Raw genomic sequence first — 20,507 nt, forward strand, 5'->3', positions numbered from 1 at the left:
CCCACATCGGGCTCTCTGCTCAGCAGGGAGTCTGCTTCTGCCTCTGACCCTCCCCCCTCTCATGTGCTCTCTCTCTCTCTCTCTCTCTCTTTCTCCCTCTCTCAAATAAATAAATAAAATCTTTAAAACACTCTGTTTAGTGGTCTACTTTAACTCACAGTATAGGTAAATTCAGTATGTTTGTTATGCAAACTCCAAAGACAACTCCTCCAATCTCAGGTTACAGGCTCAAGCCCTACCTTAGTAGAAATTCTGAAACTCTTTTCCTTGTTAATAACAGTGGTTAACAAGTCCCAAGCATACCAATGCCTTTAGACATTCTCTTTAAGGATCAGGTTTTTAAATGTAAACAAGGTATTTAAACTTGGGGAAGAAACGTAAAAAAAAAAAAAAAAGATCAAAGCCTTCAACACTTGAATCAATATGTGTTTTTTGTTAATAACGACAGCACACTTCAGAGTGGAGAAACAGACAAATATGTGTGACTTTATTTTGCATAATATCCAATAGCCTAGGATTTGGGGAAATAACCAAGAAGCCTGGGCCCCAAAGATTGGCAACCACAAAGTCAAAATGTCCCTCCAACCTTTGGTCAACTCAGGAGTGGAGTCCCCTAGAACATGTTGGCCATGTGTACTAGTCGGCTAGGACTGCCTGAACAAAATACCACAGGCTGAGTGGCTTAAATAACAGAAATTTAGTTTCTCATCGTTCTGGAGGCTGGAGGTCCAAGATCAAGGTGCTAGCACAGTTGGTTTCTGGTGAGACCTCTCTATGGTCTGGGTGACCATCTCACAATATCCATAGGCCCTAACTAACCAATGGGCTACTTACAATCAGGCACAGTTACCAAAAAAGGGAAAATTCCATACATTGCCATACCTCCTTATCTTCCCCCTTTAAAGACAGCCACCACCCACTGCAACATTGCAAACAGGCTCTCCTCTGTTGTCGTGCCCTCTGCTCCCTCCCGGTGCATTCAGTAAACTTCTATCTCCTTTGTTCTATCTTGGGTGAATCCTTTCACCTCCCAGGCTTCCACCCGATCACTGCCCCACATTTGGAGGCCCCCATACGATGGAGAGAGACACCACAGTTTTGAAGCAAAGAAAGTTTTATTATCAGAAGAGCAGCCCAACAAGAAGGCAAAGGGTTCTTCCCAAAGTCACCTTGCTTTGTTGAGCCTAGGAACTGTTTGTGGGGAAGGAGGTAACTATATTAAAGGAACAAGATAGGGCGCCTGGGTGGCTCAGATGGTTAAGCGTCTGCCTTCGGCTCAGGTCACGATCCCAGAGTCCTGGGATCAAGTCCCACATCGGGCTCCCTGCTCCTTGGGAGCCTGCTTCTCCCTCTGCCTCTCTCTCTCTGTCTCTCATGAATAAATAAATAAAATCTTTTTTAAAAAAAATAAAAAAATAAAGGAACAAGATAGGGAAATGGAAGGGACTCGATTTTAGAAAGGCTCCATTTCTGTTGTGTCTCTGCTAAATGCCATTTACTCATGCTCTATATTTTGCATCTGAGTAAACCAAATGTCCAACCTTAGGCCAAACCAAAGAAGCTATGTTCCCACTCAAGGGTATGACAAGAAAGTTAATCATTCTCTAAGTTTTGTCCCAGGCCCTCAAACACCTGCTAATGATGTGGGAAACAAAGGCAGAAGAAAAATTACAAAATTTCCTTACTACCTACAGCCCATTGATAAGTCCTTGAAACAGGCAGAGTGACATTCCTCTAGGGACTCAACTGCCTCAATGTTAATACTTTGCTAAGGGCAAAAGGCAATCCTAGCCTGAACGACCCCACCCCCCCAAAATCCTGTAAATCTACTTTAACGTATAAGAATTCCTTTGGAAATTTCCTTTATCTCTTAAACCCCCCCAAGATACGTGTTGGTAATCATCCCCCAAGCATATGGCCCACCGATACACATCTCAAGGGTCTCATAACTAAGGTTTTATTAGATGGTAATAAATGACCTTTTCCCAAAAAGAGCTAGCCCTCTCAAAGTCCTGGAAACCTTGCTTCCAAAATTCCTTAGAGATTTATGCTATCCCTAACCCCCTCCCAACTTGAAAGTCTATAATGGGCTGCTCCTCGTGACCCCGGTGCCGTTCTTTCTGCCCACGGGCCCTGTTCCCGTGCTTTAATAAAATCACCTTTTTGCACCAAAGACGTCTCAAGAATTCTTTCTTGGCCGTTGGCTTCCAAACGCTAATAACATCTTTCCTACATCACTAACATCTGAGAAGAACTGGATCCCAGTCATGTTCCAGGACATTCACTTCGAACAAACCTCCATCAACACTGTCATCAGTCCCCCTACAGTTGGTGATTTATGGAATAACACCTATTGTTCACCTGATACTCACCTTTAATCGGAACCTACCTTAGCTTTTTGAAGGAACAGGTACTCTGGACCCCTTTCCAATATAAACCTTTAACCCCGAGCAACAGCGTGGCTCACTTTCCCAAGTCTCTCTGATATTCCATCTGCTACACTCTATCACTTACACCCCATAAACTCTGTTCTCATTTCCTCCTGGCTTGCATTTGATTTCTATCCTGTGCAAAGTCAAGGACCCTCTTGGCTGGTCCTTGGTAGGTCCCCTGGTAGGGGCCCCCTCTAGGTCCTTAGACCCGGCCTACCTGCATCAGGATGGTGATGCGTTTCTTGAAATCTCGGAGCAGGGAAGCCTTGAAACAATCTGAATGTATATGTTCTTCTGGACAGTAAGGCGCCATCCAGGATTTGGTACAATCAGAGTATGTCAGATAATTTCAAGACAAATGTCATCATCTGATTACCATCAGGTTTCTATAATCAATGTGCAAACAGGGAATAGGGAGTGAAAAAGGCACAGTTAATGATTAATTGTGCATAGGGCTCAGAGGAACATAAAACACAATTAAGTGAGGAACATAACAACAACAACAACCCAGAATGTACAGCTAAATTAATGGTATAACTAATACAACTTTAACACTGCTTATGCTTTCAAAATAGGTCCAGGAACCAAGCATCCAGCCTCAGAGATCTCTGGTGCCACTTCCTATAAGGACATCAGTCCTGTTGGATTAGGAGCCAACTTGTATGACTGCATTTAACTTTAATTACTTCCTTAAAAAGGCCAGGGGTACCTGGCTGGCTTAGTAAGTACATCATGCAACTCTTACTTCTTTCTTTAGGATTTTATTTATTTATTTATTGGAAAGATAGAGCACAAGCAGGGGGAGCAGCAGGTAGAGGGAGAGGGAGAAGCAGGTACCCCAAAAAAGATTTCTTGAATGAATGGGTGAATGTATTTATAACCAAATAAGTCTAACTAGTATAATACCTATGGACAGGTTGTTATAAGGATTAGAAATTATGGATATAGGGGCGCTTGGGTGGCTCAGTTGTTAAGCATCTGCCTTTGGCTCAGGTCATGATCCTGAGGTCCTGGGATTTAGCCCCGCATTGGGCTCCCTGCTCTGCGGGAGGCCTGCTTCTCCTTCTCCCGCTCCCCCTGCTTGTGTTCCTGCTCTCGTGCTCTCTCTCTGTCAAATAAATAAATAAAATCTTTTAAAAAAAATTATGGATATAAAGTAAAGCACATGTCTGACTCATAGCAGATACTCAAATATGGTAACTATTGTCATTCTGCAAGTTCTGACTCATAGCAGATACTCAAATATGGTAACTATTGTCATTCTGCAAGGTCTCTTTTTTCAAAGAATTCCCAGACCTGGAGATAAGTTTTTACATTTATGAACAGAAAAAGTTTTATGGGGACGCCTGGGTGGCTCAGTTGGTTAAGCATCAGCCTTCGGCTCAGGTCATGATCCCAGGGTCCTGGGATCTAGTCCCACTTCAGGCTCTTTACTCCCTGCTCAGGGGGAAGCCTGCTTCTCCCTCTGTCTGCCACTCCCCCTGCTTGTGCTCTCTCTCTCTTTCCGACAAATAAATAAATAAAATCTTTTTAAAAAATGATTTATAGGGGCGCCTGGGTGGCTCAGTCATTAAGCGTCTGCCTTCGGCTCAGGTCATGATCTCAGGGTCCTGGGATCGAGCCCCGCATCAGGCTCCCTGCTCGGTGGGAAACCTGCTTCTCCCTCTCCTTCTCCCCCTGCTTGTGTTCCCTCTCTCACTGTGTCTCTCTCTGTCAAATAAATAAATAAATAAATAATCTTAAAAAAAAAAAAAGATTTATGGAGCACCTACCAGGAAGTAATCTTTGCATATATACACATTTTACTTTCCAAGTTTTCCTTCTTGAGCATTATTTTTATCAGATGAGAAAATGAATTACTATTTGTTATAAAGAATTTTGGCTTGGAGGCTGGCTTAGTTGGTGGATCGTGCCACTCTTGTTCTCAGTGTTGTGAGTTTGAGCTCCACATCGGTGTAGAGCTTACATGAAAATAAAATCTTAAAAAAAAAAAAAAAGAATTTTGGCGTGGCTTTGGGATTTGGGGCAAATGTTAAAAAAAATAAAACAATGTCTTGAGGAGGCTAGGTTCAGTGAAGGGTGAAGAGGAAGTGAAACAGAGAGTGACATGTAGCACTGAGAACCAGCAGCAATTGTTGAAGCAGCAGCTGTGGAGAGATTTAAAACCACATGGTTAATGCTGACAGAAATAAAATTGCCCAGCTCAGCTGGGTGGATGGAAGGTAGCTAGGTAAGGGCAGGGAAAAATTCCTGGGGATATTCAAAGTCATGAAGCAATGGGCCTTTAGTTAATTGAAATGACAGTTTTTTCTAGTCTGAACTTTGGCAAGTTTGACATCAGAGGAGAGGCTGAGCCGTCCTTTCCTTCAACATGACCAGAGCACAGGGCCTTTGTCAAGGAGGTAACTGTTCCCATGTTGTAGAAAGATGACATGGAACAAGATCACCAGGACTGTGAGTCGAGGTCACTGACCTGGTAAACTGGAAAGCACTGAAGTTTTGGAGTCAGCTTCAAATCTCCATTCTGTCACTTACCAGCCATGTGACCTTGAGCAAGTAACCGACCACCTTACACAAGATCTAGGGCCCCTAGAAAGTAGAGGATGAGGAGGAAAATAATAAATATGGCATTAAATGACATTCTTGAACAAACATAAACAGAAAATTAAAGTTCTCAAAAGCAACTGCTTTGAACAAACCCAGTTGATTAAATTTAAAACCCTGCTTTATACCACCTTCTACTGCCGAGGAAACTGCAATCAGGGCAGATTTTCCCACAAGTCTAAAAAAAATACAAGTTTTCAAGCTAGCCATTTCCAAGTTGAAATAGGCTTTCATTCATAGGTTATTCATTGTCTCTTTTACCCCTTTGTTTGGGTTTCATGAGTCTTGGCAACTCTCTGTTCTTTTCTCAAATCATTCTGGGGCTTAAGGGCGTGTTTTGCTGAGCCTGGCCCTTGTGTGCAGATGGAAGGCAAGTTCGCCCCTCTATACTTTCCCCCATGGGTCTTTGGGACAAGGGAGCAATTGAAAATTTTGAGTTAGCTAAGATAAAATAATTTTATATCAAAATTCCCATCAACAAGCAATAGTTAGCAAGTGATTAAGAGCATGGATTTTGGAGCCACGCTAGACTGTCTGGGTTTGAATCCAGGCTTCATCACTTACTAGCTGTGTGATCATGAACAAACTATTTACTTATTTCTCTGTATCTCAGTTCCTTACACCCTAGGGTTGTTATGATACATACATTAATTAATATTTGTAAAACCCTTAGAACAGTGCCCAGCATCAGAGTAAAGCTCTAAGTGTATGCTAAGAATATTTTATGGGGTGACCAGCTGGCTCAGTAGAGCATGCACTTGATCTCAGGGTTGTGAGTTCGAGCCGCACATTGAGTATAGAGATTGCTTTTAAAAAAGAAAAAAGGATATTTTGCTCTCTACCAGACCACTAGTTCATACTGCTTAATGATAATCTGTTTCCTTCATCCTTTTTTTTTTTTCAATTACAAGTTTTGTTTTGCTTTTTAAAATGATCTCTATACCCAACATGGGGCTCAAACTCATGACCCCTGGGATCAAGTGTTGCATGCTCTACTAACTGAGCCAGCCAGGTGCCCCTGTCTTATTCATCCTTTATCCCCTAGATGGGTCTATGGCTGGGTTGATGGGGCAGTGTATTGGCTTTAGTGGTGGTAGTAGTGGTCCTATTACCAATTAATTGCACGCACTAGGATTTATAGGGAAGTTTGGTCTTGCCCCCAAGTGATTACCATGATGGGGACATGCCTCTCAGTTTTACAGGCTGCTACCACCAGGTGGTAAAAGTCCTTGAAGATAAGCTTTAAGTAATGTTGAAAAAGAAACAGGTCCAAAATGAAGTCACCTGTGCTAAGCCCCACATCAGCAAACCAAAACTTAGTATCTAACCTAACTGCAGTTTCAGCCTTTCTCAGGACTGTGACCTTTAACCAGTCAGTCTGGAATTTCCTGGCCAGCAATGGTGAGGCAGCAGGTAGGTAGACTCCTGCCTTTCCCCAATGTTGGCTTACTCTGCCTAAAATAATTCTTTCTTTTGCTATGACTTCCTTGTCTTACCCCCTTTCTGCCTTTAAAAACCTTCCATTTTGTACAGTTCCTCGGATCTCCTTTCTCCTCCCTAGATGGGATGCTGCCCTATTCGTGAGTCATTGAATAAAGCCACTTAGATCTTCAAATCTACTCAGGTGATTTTTGTTTAACAGTAATCAGATTGGCCACTTCCTTTCCTCTGGGCAGGGAGTTGGGGTGGAGAGAGGGGTTGAGGATTCTTTTGGAGAGAAGTTTGAAGTCAGCTTCTGTATGGAGACCTGAAGATAAGAGTTCATGGATATGTGTAAGACTGATGAATCACAGACATATACCCCCGAATAATACATTATACGTTACTTAAAAAAAAAAAAAAGTTCATGGATAGGCACCCCCAGGGCCCTCTAACTGCCCAGCAATACTGTAGAACTTGTGAAATACAAGATTACCTTCATATCAGATTTGAAATCATTCCAGGGTCTTCCAGATCAGCTTCTTGCCCATTTTTTTCTAATTGGGAAGATGGCCAGCTTGATGGCCTTTTAGGTTTCTTTAAGTTTGGGGCATCTGAAACACGGCCAAGGGTATATCTGGGATACTCATTTGGAGGAAGGCACCCTCAATTCACCAGAAGAGCCCCTGCTCCGGACTGTGACGGGACTTCCATGGGTCCTAGGTACAGTCTTTCCACACCTCCTTATTAGCACGCCCTTGGCTCTGCTTCTAGTCACTCCCTTTCTGTAAACTCCGGGACCTATTGAGGACCAGTGGGCTGTCATTGCGCCTGCGCACGGGGGCCTGGTGGCTGAAGTGGCTGGGCTGCCTGGCCCCAAGGTCTGAGTTGTCAGTACGCCTGCGCGGGAGGCCAGTAGGCTGGCAGTGCTGTGCGGACTCGTCCTCTGCGACCGGCAGTCAGTGCGCTTGCGCGCGGTCCAAGCGCCGCGGTTCTTGACTGTGCTGTGCCGGCAGTGGTTGTTGCCATGCAGAGAGCGGACTCCGAACAGCCCTTCAAGCGGCCCCGATGCGATGGCACCCCAAGAACGCCGCCAAACATCCGTTCTGCGGCGGCGGAGACGTCCCCGAGCCCCGAACTCCGCCCAAATCACCAGACCTGGGGCCCGGAGCAGGTGTGCTGCTTCCTAAAGCGCAGTGGCTTCAGTGATCCCCGACTGCTGGACCGTTTCCGAGGTAGCAGGGCTAGAGGGCTGAGGGGCCGGGGGACGGCGACCCGAGGCGGAGACTGCGGGCCTGAGGAGAGGGCGCCCTGGGGCAGTGAGCTGGGGGCCTCAAAGAGGACCCGAAGTGGGGAAGGGAGACTTGCTCGGGAAGGTACCAAAGGGGTGGACCTGAGGCGGAGAACGGAAACCTGAGGCGGAGAGCCGTCCTGAGCAGGGGCCCTGAAGCGGGGAAGGGAGACCTGCGCGGGCAGGCACCCACAGGGGTGGACCTGAGGCGGGGGGCGCCTCTGGAGGAATGACCTGCAGCTGAGAACGGAAACCTGAGGCGGGGAGGAGACACCAGGCGCGGGGAGGTACAGAAGGGGCGCGCAGGAATGCACTCTGAGATGGAGGAAGGAGAAATGGGGCTTCTGGGGTTGGGGACCCGCTGAAAGAAAGCCGACTTCGGGGACTGTGAACTTGGGTGGGGCACCTGGCCTGATGCTGCTGGGTTTCTTCGGGAACTTGGCACTGCAGCGCCGGGCGGGCGAGACTCGGTTCCTTTTCTTAGAAGAACGTTTTCCCCAGACCTGTCATCCAGGCACACCGGGCTCAGGAGACCCCTCCGTGTTACTACTGCAGCTCCTTGAACTCTTGCCACTTAGAGTATGTGCTGCTGCTCTTAAGTTTCAGTTTCTTCCCATCATCTCTCAAGGCGGGGTTTTCTTAAGGGAGTGGGGACATGTTTTGTTAATCCCTGAATCCCCATTGCCTTACCATAGCATCCCAGTAGGGCTCAATATGTTTGACTGTACTTGTAGAGCTTGGTAATGTTGATGTTTTGCTCTCCAAAATCAGTTTCCCTAGTTAAATCTGAACACTAGGGTTGTTCAGCTGACCACTGAACTCTCAGCAGTCCCCACCTTGGCCATATCACATGGGGAGATGTGTGGATTGTGAGTTTTAAGCAGTGGGCTCAAGTTGAAGCATCCATCCTTTGACATCTACTCAACTTCCCCTAGTGGATATGAAGCTTACCCTCTCTCTGTCTTATTCTCTGAAGTGTTCTATAGGAAGGTGGTATCATTTACAAATTAGTACACTTCCGCAATTATGGGGTGGAGTCCCATTTGTCTAGGGTGTTTAAAGGCTTAAAAAAAAATAGTTGATGGTGTGGGAAATTGTACTTGTTTTCTCCTCTCCCCTTTGGTTTCCCTCCACTCTGGATGGAATTTTTCTCTGAATAGCAATAGGTGGGAATGAAGTAGTTTTATATTTTCTGTCTCCAAAATATGATTGACTATGTCGTTGGCTCTCTGTTTCAGTGGTGGTCTTTTTTTTTTTTTTTAAGATTTTATTTATATATTTGAGAAAGAGACAGAAATAGTGACAGAGAGCATGAGTGGGGAGAGGGAGAAGCAGGCTCCCCACTGAGCAGGGAGCCTGACGTGGGGCTCCATCCCAGGACCCTGGGATCATGACCTGAGTCCAGGGCAGACGCTTAACCGACTGAGCCACCCAGGTGCCCCTCAGTAGTGTTCTAAAGAATAGTTCATCGGGCGCCTGGGTGGCTCAGTTGGTTAAGCGACTGCCTTCGGCTCAGGTCATGATCCTGGAGTCCCGGGATCGAGTCCCACATCGGGCTCCCTGCTCGGCAGGGAGTCTGCTTCTCCCTCTGACCCTCTTCCCTCTCGTGCTCTCTCTCATTCTCTCTCTCTCAAATAAAAAAATAAAATCTTTAAAAAAAAAAAAAGAATAGTTCATCGAGGGCGCCTGGGTGGCTCAGTTGGTTAAGCAACTGCCTTTGGCTCAGGTCATGATCCTGGAGTCCCTGGATCGAGTCCCGCATCAGGCTCCCTCGGCAGGGAGTCTGCTTCTCCCTCTGACCCTTTCCCCTCTCATGTGCTCTCTCTCTCATTCTCTCTGTCTCAAATAAATAAATAAAATCTTTAAAAAAAAAAGAATAATTCATCGACCTTCAGAATCATCTGTTCTCTTGAACCTGCAGTCTAATACTAGCAGAATTCACTACATCCTTTTTTTTTTTAAGATTTTATTTAATTATTTGAGAGAGAGAGTGCGAGTGCATGAGCAGGGGGGTTGGGTAGAGGGAGAGGAAGCAGCAGACTCCCCTGCTGAGCAGGGAGCCTGACCTGGCTGGATCCCAGCACCCTGGGATCATGACCTGAGCTGAAGGCCGACTCGTAGCCGACTGAGCCACACAGGTGCCCCTCACTATGTACTTTTAATTGGTAAAAACTGACCACGTGGTACAATGGCTCGTTTCTTTTTTCTTTTGAAGATCTTTATTTTTTTTTTTTAAAGATTTTATTTATTTATTTGAGAGAGAGAATGAGAGAGAGAGAGAGCATGAGAGAGGAGAGGGTCAGAGGGAGAAGCAGACTCCCCGCCGAGCAGGGAGCCCGATGCGGGACCCGATCCCAGGACTCCAGGATCATGACCTGAGCCGAAGGCAGTTGCTTAACCAACTGAGCCACCCAGGCGCCCTATTTTTATTTTTTAATTAAAAAAATTTTTTTTAAGATTTTGTTATTCTCGGAGAGTGCAGGGCGGGGAGGGGCAGGAAGAGGAAGAGGGAATCCCAGGCTGACTCCATACCAAGCCTAGAGCCCAACTCCTGGCTCCATCCCACGACCCTGAGATCTCCATCCCACTTAACCGACTGAGCTATCCAGGTGCCCCTAGATAGAAGAATATTTAAAGACTGATAATAGGAGAAATGGGTAATCCAGTGAAGTTGATGGAAGTGTCTATTGGCTCAAACCATGGACAGTTTGGTAATACCTTTTTACTTAGGAAATTTCACTTGTAGGAATTTACAGATAGAATTGTACAGGTGTCCAGAGAAATATGTTCAAGGTCATACTTTTAACCATTGGTTATAAGTAGCAAAAAAGTAGAAATAATCTATCCAATAATAATAGTTATACATAATAGTGATAGGGTTTACTCAGCATTTACTTTGTGTGAAGTACTATTCTATGCACTTCTCATATTTTATCTAGTAAAATCTTTACAACTATCACATCGGTTTAGGTATACTCATTTTAAGGCATGCTCATTTAGGTATCCTCATTTCTTTTTTTTTTTTTTTAAGATTTTATTTTTTTTGTCAGAGAGAGCGCACAAGCAGGCGGAGTGGCAGGCAGAAGGAGAAGCAGGCTCCCTGCTGAGCAGGGAGCCCGATGTGGGACTCGATTCCAGGACCCTGGGATCATGACCTGAGCTGAAGGCAGCTGCTTAACCAACTGTGCCACCCAGGCGCCCCTGAACTTTACATATCTTTAAAGATTTTCTGATCCCTAAGGAACTTAGGAGGCCAACCCAAGTGTCAGTTGGAGCTCAAGCCATAAAGTCCCAGGACAGGAGCTAAAGGAAGTCCCAACATGGGACGCCTGAGCATAACGCTCAGAAAAAAATTGGTTAAATATATTATGGTGCATCTATATTGTAGAATATAAGACAGGCATTAAAAATGCTGTAGTTTAATAAAATTGACCAAAAAGATCTCCGTGACTTCTTGGGTTTGAAAAAATAAATTATAAAAGACATAATTCCATTTGTGTAAAATTACATAATTGCATAGTCTAGTGTCTTTTTTTAAAAAAATACATCTTCAAGTTTATTAGTGTTTTTTTAAGTTTAAAAATTCATTTTATTTTTTTTTAAGATTTTATTTATTTATGTGACAGAGAGAGACACGGCGAGAGAGGGAACACAAGCAGGGGGAGTGGGAGAGGGAGAAGCAGGCTTCCCGCGGAGCAGGGAGCCCAATGTGGGGCTCCATCCCAGGACCCCGGGACCATGACCCGAGCCGAAGGCAGACGCTTAATGACGGAGCCACCCAGGCGCCCCTCAGTTAAAAAATTAAAAAAAAAAAATGGTTTTTTTTTAAGGAGGCTCCATGCTCAGTGTGGAGCCCAATGCAGGGCTTGAATTCAGAGCCCAAAGACCTGAGCTGAGATCAAGAGTTGGATGCTTAACCAGCTGAGCCACCCAGGCTCCCGCAAGTTTTTTATAATTTTTATTTAAGTCATCTCTTACACCCCAGGTGGGGCTCGAATTGACAACCTCCTCAAGATCAAGTGTCGCATACTTTACTGACTGAGCCCGCCAGGCACCTCAAATATGTCTGGGTTTATTGAGAGTATTTTTAGAAAACCAGGATGTCACTAAAGTAAAAACACAAAATAAAATTTTACTGAGCCTGAAATTGTTCTTTCTGCCTTTTTTGTGTGTTTTTAAGTAGGCTACACACCCAGGACATAGCCCATCATGGGATCAAGTGAGATCAAGACCTGAGCCAAGACATAGAGTCTGCAGCTCAACCTACTGAGCCATCCAGGTGTTCCCCCCCTCCCCCCCGGCTATGGTTTTGACCTGACTCTTCCGAGAACAATAGATTTACGCCCCATTCAGCCCCCCACCCCAAACCTCACCTGTTTTAGAAGGAAGCTGCTGATTTTGCAACTTGGACTTCACTGCAAACAATTTAAAAAATTTCACTTGAGGGGTTGCCTGGGTAGTACAGTCCTTGAAGCGCCCAACTCTTGGCTTCAGCTCAGGTCTTGACCTCAGGGTCATTACACCGAACCCTGCCTGGGACAGGCTCTGTGGAGTCTGCTTAAGGCTCTCTCTCCCTCTGCCCCTCCTCGCTGTGCACTCAGTGGGGTGCACGTGCTCTCTCTCTCTCTCAAATAAATAAGTCTTAAAAATTTTTTTATTTAATTATCCAAAAAAGCCTGTTGGCATAGTTATCTAATTAAAATGAAGACTTTCCAAGGGGCAGGGGCACCTGGCTGGCTCAATCAGTAGAGCATGTGGCTCTTGAACCTGGGGTTGTGTGTTCAAGCCCCATGTTGAGAGAAAAAATACTTTCCAAGTGGCAGATGAAAAAGTGGTACTTAGGGGCACCTGGGTGGCTCAGTCAGTTAAGCGTCTGCCTTCAGCTCAGTTCATGATCCCGGGGTCCTGGGATTGAGCCCCAAGTGAGGCTCCCTGCTCAGTGGGGAACCTGCTTCTCCCTCTCCCTCTGCCACACCCCCCCCGCTCATGCTCCCTCTTTCTCTCTTAAATAAATAAAATCGTAAAAAAAAAAGTGGAACCTAGCACAGTTCATTGCCTAGAGAGGGTGGCTAGTAAATGTTGATCTGAGTAAAATCTGGCGAATCCAAACTGAAAGAAATAAAAATGCATATGCTATAAATATTGAAACCATTTTATCTTTTTTTCTCTCTTTTCTTCCAAAGAAAATGAAATCACAGGTTTAACACTGCTCCATCTTAATGAGTCTGATCTCGAAAGTCTTGGAATAAGGTAAGAATGATAAAATTCACCTTGCAGCCAAGCATACTTAGGACCTTTTTATTCACCTCTGAGGGACAAAGCACATGATCACCAATATTAACTGTCCTCATTTTAAATCTACAGAGTGTTTTAAACAGAATCCCCTGCCTGCTGGTTAACACAGTTGTTGTTGTTGTTGAAGATTTTATTTATTTATTTGACAGAGAGAGAGGGAACACAAGTGTGGGGAGTGGGAGAAGCAGGCTTCCCACAGAGCAGGGAGCCCGATGCGGGACTCGATCCCAGGACCCTGGGATCATGACCTGAGCCGAAGGCAGACGCTTAACAACTGAGCCACCCAGGCGCCCCAACACAGTTGTTTTTGTTTGCTTGGTTTTACTGTGCACATGTTGTGTTTAATATTGCTAATGATTCCTATTTTAAAAAATTTTGCTGACAAGCCTTCATGAAGTTTTAATGATCAACTTTTTACTCTCAAGTTCAGAATAATTGGATTATAGACACCATAAAATATATAAGAACTGATAGGGGGGGAAATGTTGGCAAGAAAAATCAAGGCGGCAGCCTTATCTTGAACATATTTCTAGGTCTTCCTAAAGTTATCTCAAGACTAAAATATATACCTGGTATTAGATTTAAAGATGCAATCCAAAGTAGTTTGGTCCTTTTTTGGTTGTATGGTTTGAGACAAGTAATTTAACTCTTCAGTTTCTACACCTGTCAAATGGAAAATAATAATGAGACAATGTACCTAAAATGATTAGCATGTTGGCCCTTAGTAAATATAAGGCTGGAGGTTGCAGGGTCTAGATTAGTGTGGATTCACTTTAAAGATCACAGATGAGCAAATATTTAAATATTCCTTAAAACGGAGACTTTTTTTTTTAAGAGAATTGGCAACGGTGGTGAAATAAGGTTTTTTCCTTCTGGAATTCCATTTAGCTAAATGTTGATTGTGGTAACAGTAACTAAAGAATCAAAACAAAGGATTATACTGAATTACTTCATGCACTATTGTTTAATAGTTGATGATAGAAGCAGATTGTGAGAAAAGATCACCTTAGGACTTTTACTTGAATTTTAATAAATGTCCTTTGGATCAGAATCTTCAAGAGCCTCATCTTGCCTCTTTCATAATCACATTTCAGCCCAGTCAGTCTCCTCAAAGTTCCCCTTACTACTTATTTCTTAGATATAATAGTTGCTTACTATTTTAATTGAATTGAATTTGCTCTAATAGAGTCTTGCTTTTAAAGAGAACCATTTACTTTGTGGACCCCAATACTACTGATTTATTCAACAAATATTTATAGGGGACCTACTGAGTGTTAGGAATTTTTCTAGGAACTTGGGAGACATGAGTGAACAAAATAGAATTTCAAATGAACATCATCTGTCGTGCCTTATTACTCACCTTATAACTATGAGGTGGATTTCAGGACTTTTCAGGACTGTGTTTTCCTTTACAGTAGCCACTAGCTCTGTGTTTAAATTAATTTAAAGTTTCAATTCCTCACCTAGCCATATTTCAAGTGCTCAATAGCCACTTATGGCTAGTGGCTACCATGTTGGGCAGGGCAGGGCAGATATAGAACATTTCCATTATGGCAAAATTCTGCTGTCTAGAGCTGCCTTTAAAGATCCCAGTAGGACGGGGGCGCCTGGGTGGCTCAGTTGGTTGGGCGGCTGCCTTCGGCTCAGGTCATGATCCTGGAGTCCCGGGATCAAGTCCCACATCGGGCTCCCTGCTCAGCAGGGAGTCTGCTTCTCCCTCTGACCCTCTTCCCTCTCATGCTCTCTATCTCTCATTCTCTCTCTCTCAAATAAATAAATAAAATCTTTAAAAAAAAAAAAAGATCCCAGTAGGACGTTCGGCTCAGGTCATGATCCCAGGGTCCTGGGATTGAGTCCCGCATCGGGCTCCCTGCTCCTTGGGAGCCTGCTTCTCCCTCTGCTTCTCTCTCTCTCTCCCTCTCTCTCTCCCTCTCTCATGAATAAATAAAATCTTTAAAAAAAAAAAAAGATCCCAGTAGGATGAGTCAAAGTTGTTAACAGTGGTACAAGTTCAACCAATGTATTAATATAGCCTTATACTCTTTTCCCCTCCTTTCCTGTGTCACCTTTCCTAGGATTCACATCCTAAAATAAGTGACCTGTATGTAAGCTGTTGTCCTAGACTTTGCTTTCTAGGGGGAATCCGGTTTAGACAAGTACTTAAATTTTCTCAAGTTTATGATCAATCATTGATTTAAGAGGTTTTTCTAACAAGTAAGAAACATTAATACATTAAATGTACATATCAGTTGTAAGAAATTTTAGATTTCAGAAATTATGAAATACAGAAATAAAATCTTACTGTAGTCTAACTATGGCCTGTGACTACTTTAAGGATTTATTTCTTTATTTTTATTTAGAGAGAGAGAGCACACCCGTGTGCATGAAGGGGGAAAGAAGCAGAGGGAGAGGTAGAGAAACAGACTCCCCACTGAGCATGGAGCCCCACACAGGGCTGGATCTCACCAACCTGAGATTATGACCTGAGCTGAGATCATCACCTAAGCTGAAATCAAGAGTCGGAGGCTCAACCGACTGAGCCACTGAGGCCCCCCTGCCCATGACTACTTTAAATTTTTGTTCAAAGTACTATTTTGGGACACCTGAGTGGCAGGGAGTCTGCTTGAGGGTTCTCTTCCTCTCCCTCTGCCCCTGCCCCCACTCACACACACGGGCTCTCTCCCCCTCTTTCTAGAATAAATAAATAAATCTTCAAAACTATATATATAAAGTACTGTATTTTGTTATAGCCTTTGTTAAAATAAAACAACCACTAGGTTTTGGTTGGCTACTTTTATATACTTTAATCAGCGATTTCTTTGTCAATAGTTTCTTTTTGGGTTTTGTTAAATGATGACTATTGAATATTAGTTCAGGAAAAATAATTGGGCAGTGAGATTGGTTTAGGTTTGGTATTTTATGCTGTGACTTTTGGTTATACTCAACTGTGCAACGATACTTAACCTGACTCAGTTTTAGATCACCTGTAAGTACTTCCCTGTGCTTGTTACATCAACCTGATGAGGATGGTAGGGGAATAGGAAAATACAAGGTATGCTGCTTTATGATTTATCAGCTGTAATAATGCTTCTGTACATCCAAGAAAATCATTCTTATATTTTGTAGTTATCATGAGTCTTAGAGTACAATATAGAGGCCAATTGTAGTGATTCTGACTATCTAGGACTTTGAGCACAAGATTTTTCAATCTAATTAGCTAGTGGATTAGTAAATTCTGCCCCTTGTCTGCTGGTTCTGTTAATAATTAGCCAGGTGTCAGGCTAACTTGCTTGGACCAGTAAGTGTAAATGACACAGAATAATGAATTATAGGATTTTGAGGTGTTTACGTTAAATCCTATTAAATATATTTATTGAACCTCGAGCGTTATGAGGGCTTACTGACAAAGGAAGATGGGTACAGGTAAAGCTGTAACCTTCATATATATTTGATTTGTGCATCAGTTATACCTAGTACTTGCATTTTTCCTGTGCTATGGATAAGAACATTTATGTACTAAAAAAGGTTGAGTGATTTTTTTTTTCCCCAAGGTCACACAGATTCTGTGTAAAGATGTGAACCAGTTCTGATTTCAAAGTCCTTTTTCATTCTCACTGTGCTCTGCTTCAGAGTGTACCTTGAGCCATGCAAATTCAGGGTTGTGAGGGAAGATGTCAACTTCAGGTAGATTAAAATAAGTTTGAAGTATCAATTGAGCACTCAGTAGAGACATAGATGTTGAAGTCTGAGTTACCACGGGAAGAGCATCAAGGGCAGAAGCCTAAGGGAGAGTTTCTAGGGGGGTGTATGTTTGAATTATTAATTGTTCCTTTTAATCTGACTTCTCATTATATTAATGTAGATAATTTAGAGTTGATTATATACTATTATATACTCTAGGGATTATTATTAAGCAAATAATGATAGATTTGCTTATCCTGTTATAATTCTAGTACCTTGGGGGACAGAAAGAAGCTGCATAATTATATCCAACAACTGAGTGAAATTCACGTTGATTCAATGAAGGTAAGAGGAATCAGAGCTTATCATGTTTTTTGAATTATAAAGTGACATAGAATGAACACCTGTAGAATTCATTTTACTTATTTTTTTAAAAGATTTTATTTGTTTATTTTAGAGCATATGCATGCACACAAGGTGGGGGAGGGACAGAGAGAGAGAGAGAGAATCTCAATCAGATTCCTCGCTGAGGGCAGAGCTGGATGCACGGTTCAATCCCAGGACCCTGAGATCATGACCTGAGCCGAAATCAAGAGTTGGTTGCTCAAGTGACTGAGCCACTTAGGTGCCCCTGTAGAATTCATTTTGAAAAAGGAGAAAAAGGGGCACCTGGGTGGCTCAGTCGTTAGGCGTCTGCCTTCGGCTCAGGTCATGATCCCAGGGTCCTGGGATTGAGCCCCACATCGGGATCCCTGCTCGGCAGGAAGCCTGCTTCTCCCTCTCCCACTCCCCCTGCTTGTGTTCCCTCTCTTGCTATGTCTCTATCTGTCAAATAAATAGATAAAATCTTAAAGAAAGAAAAAGAAAAGAGTTCATTTTAAAAAGAATGGAAGTAAATCTGCTTCTCAGTAATAGGATTGTGATTGATTTTGATACTTCTAAACTGCATTTTCGGGGCACCTGGGTGGCTCAGTCGTTGAGCGTCTGCCTTCGGCTCAGGTCGTGATCCCAGGGTCCTGGGATCGAGCCCCACATCGGGCTCCCTGCTCCGCGGGGAAGCCTGCTTCTCCCTCTCCCACTCCCCCTGCTTGTGTTCCCTCTTTCGCTATGTCTCTCTCTGTCAAATAAATAAATAAAATCTTAAAAAAATAAATAAATAAACTGCATTTTCTTTTTTCTCTTTTTATTATTTTTTTTTTAGAGAGTGAGAGAAAGAGTGCACACACATGCACTAGTTGGGGGGAGGAGGGGCAGAGGGAGAGAATCTTCAGCAGGCTTCCCACCCAGCTCGGGCCCCTGAGCTGAAATCAAGAGTTGGACTCTTAACCCATTGAGCCACCCAGGTGCCCCACAAACTGTATTTTCTAAATTAAGCACAGAATATTTACATCAAAAAAAACCCCACTAAAATATATTAAGCATACAGAAAAGTATAAGTGGACTACTACCCAGCTTGTTAAATCTTAACATGTTGCCTAATTTGCTTTAGATCTGTTGTCTTTAGAACAAAATGTTGGAAACAATATAAGGCCTTTTTTGTACCCTTCCTGGATTCTGTTTCCATCCTTTCTTCCCCCCTCTCCCCCCAAAAGCACCATCCTGAATTGGGTTTAATCATTTTCACAAATGTTTTTACTTTTACTGCACATGTATGTGTGGCCATAAACAATATGTAGTATTGTTCTACATGTTTTTTAAGCTTTATAAAAATTATATTTTACAGTAAGTGTTTTAAACTTTTTTTTTAAAGATTTTATTTATTTATTTGACAGAGAGAGACACAGCAAGAGAGGGAAAACAAACAGGGGGAGTGGGAGAGAGAGAAGCAGGCTTCCCGGTGAACAGGGAGCCCGATGTGGGGCTCAATCCCAGGACCTGGGATCATGACCTGAGCCAAAGGTCGCTTAATGACTGAGCCACCCAGGCGGCCCTAAACTTTCTTTTTTTATTTCTTATTTTTTATTTTTTAAAGATTTTATTTATTTATTCATGAGAGACAGAGAGAGAGAGGCAGAGGGAGAAGCAGGCTCCCAAGGAGCAGGGAGCCCGATGCGGGACTCGAGCCCAGGACCCTGGGATCATGACCCAAGCTGAAGGCAGATGCTTAACCATCTGAGCCACCCAGGCGCCCTGTTTTATGTATTTTTATAGTATTTAAGTTATCTAAGATCCCTATGAGAATACATATTTCAATTTTACTTTCGCTAGTTAGCCTGCTTATCATCCATTGAAAAATCATGTTTGAAAAAAAAATTTTAAGATTTTATTTTTTTTAATTTTTAATTTTTTTATTTTATATATATATTTTTTAAGATTTTATTTTAAGTAATCTCTATACCCAAAGTGGGACTCGAATGTACAACCCTGAGATCAAGAGTCACGTGCTTGGGGTGCGTGAGTGGCTCAGTCTACTAAGCGTCTAACTCTTGATTTTGGCTCAGGTCATATTCTTAGGGTCGTGAGATTGAATTTCACTGCTGGGCATGGAGCCCGCTTAGGATTCCCTCACTCCCTCTGCTGTCCCCGCCCACTTGCATGTGTGTGTGCACACGCCTGCACGCGCTCGCTCTCTTTCTCGCTCTGAAAAAAAAAAACAAAAAAAAGTTGTGTGTTCTGACTGAGCCAGCCAGGTGCACCCCCTATCTATCTATCTATATCTATCTACCTATCTATCTACTTATTTATTTTTAAAGATTTTTATTTATTTGAGGGAGAGAGAGTGCATGTGAGCTGGAGGGAGAGGGAGAAGGAAAGAGAATCTGAAGCAGAGTCCAACATAGGGCTCGATCCCATGACAGTGAGATCATGACCTATCCTGAAACCAAGACTCGGCTGCTCAACTGACTGAGTCACCCAGGCGCCCCCTCCCTTTAAAAAAAAAAAAAATTATTTTTAAGTAATCTCTACACCCAAAATGGGGCTTGAAGCCACAACCCTGAGATCAAGAGTCACATGCTCCATGGACTGAGTCAGCCAGGCGCCCCATGTGTTTTTTTTTTTTTTTTAGATTTTATTTATTTGAGAGAGAGAATGAGATAGAGAGAGCCTGAGACGGGGGAGGGTCAGAGGGAGAAGCAGACTCCCCGCTGAGCAGGGAGCCCGATGTGGGACTCAATCCTGGGACTCCAGGATCATGACCTGAGCTGAAGGCAGCCGCTTAACCAACTGAGCCACCCAGGCACCCCCCCGTGTTTGAAAATATTTAATGAATGTGTTTGGTTCAGTCCTACAATAATTTTATAGGCTAAGTAGTGGTTCTTACAGCAAGTATTTTATTTGAAGAATAATCAAATCCTAGCCCTTTCTGAAAAAGTTTCCTAATATTAAAATGCCTCATTCTTTTCATGAAGAATTAGAGTGGTCACTTATCAAAGATGATATTTAACAATTTTGTCCTGTAGTTGGAAGAAAGTTGCTATCCTGTAATCTGTTTTGTCCTTCATGAGAGGGGCAGCATAGAGGGTGCAGTGAGATCATCTCAGATGCTCTCTGTGACGCCATTTTCACAGCTACAATTTACAACAAAATATTTTTGAAGTAATATTCAAGACAGCAGTTTCATTTTCTCACTTTTATTCTGTTTTTCATCAGAAACAGGAAACTGTCTAACCACATTTATAAATTTTTTTTTTTTAAAGATTTTATTTTATTTGTTTGAGAGAGAGAATGAGCATGAGAGGGGGGAGGGTCAGAGGGAGAAGCAGACTCCCTGCTGAGCAGGGAGCCCGATGCGGGACTCGATCCTGGGACTCCAGGATCATGACCTGAGCCAAAGGCAGTTGCTT

At 43.2% G+C, this 20,507-nt stretch overlaps 2 protein-coding genes and 1 long non-coding RNA gene across 3 annotated transcripts in view; 2 read left to right on the forward strand and 1 right to left on the reverse strand.

Moving 5' to 3' along the window:
* RBL1 (RB transcriptional corepressor like 1) overlaps nucleotides 1-3,222 on the forward strand; it is a 75,029-nt gene extending 71,807 nt beyond the window's left edge. Inside the window, exon 22 of the mRNA XM_073880455.1 lies at nucleotides 3,008-3,222. Within this exon, the coding sequence (XP_073736556.1) occupies nucleotides 3,008-3,082 (75 nt within the window). The 3' untranslated portion in view covers nucleotides 3,083-3,222. The remainder of the gene's footprint in view (nucleotides 1-3,007) is intronic.
* On the reverse strand, nucleotides 619-7,193 carry LOC141370562 (uncharacterized). Its single transcript, XR_012374708.1, has 4 exons — nucleotides 6,952-7,193; nucleotides 4,906-5,021; nucleotides 4,205-4,579; nucleotides 619-2,818 (listed from the first exon to the last, which is right to left on the reverse strand). It is a non-coding gene; the product is annotated as an uncharacterized lncRNA (long non-coding RNA).
* A 156-nt stretch (nucleotides 7,194-7,349) lies between these two features.
* The window catches only part of SAMHD1 (SAM and HD domain containing deoxynucleoside triphosphate triphosphohydrolase 1), a 57,001-nt gene continuing 43,843 nt past the window's right edge, over nucleotides 7,350-20,507 (forward strand). Inside the window, exons 1-3 of the mRNA XM_025876312.2 lie at nucleotides 7,350-7,690; nucleotides 12,930-12,996; nucleotides 16,995-17,067. Coding sequence (XP_025732097.1) covers nucleotides 7,483-7,690; nucleotides 12,930-12,996; nucleotides 16,995-17,067 — 348 coding nt within the window. The 5' untranslated portion in view covers nucleotides 7,350-7,482. The remainder of the gene's footprint in view (nucleotides 7,691-12,929; nucleotides 12,997-16,994; nucleotides 17,068-20,507) is intronic.

This window comes from Callorhinus ursinus, unplaced genomic scaffold (genome assembly GCF_003265705.2).
Source record: "Callorhinus ursinus isolate GAN/ISIS: 27379988/994484 unplaced genomic scaffold, GSC_fseal_2.0 scaffold38, whole genome shotgun sequence".
Classification (NCBI taxonomy): Eukaryota; Metazoa; Chordata; class Mammalia; order Carnivora; family Otariidae; genus Callorhinus; species Callorhinus ursinus.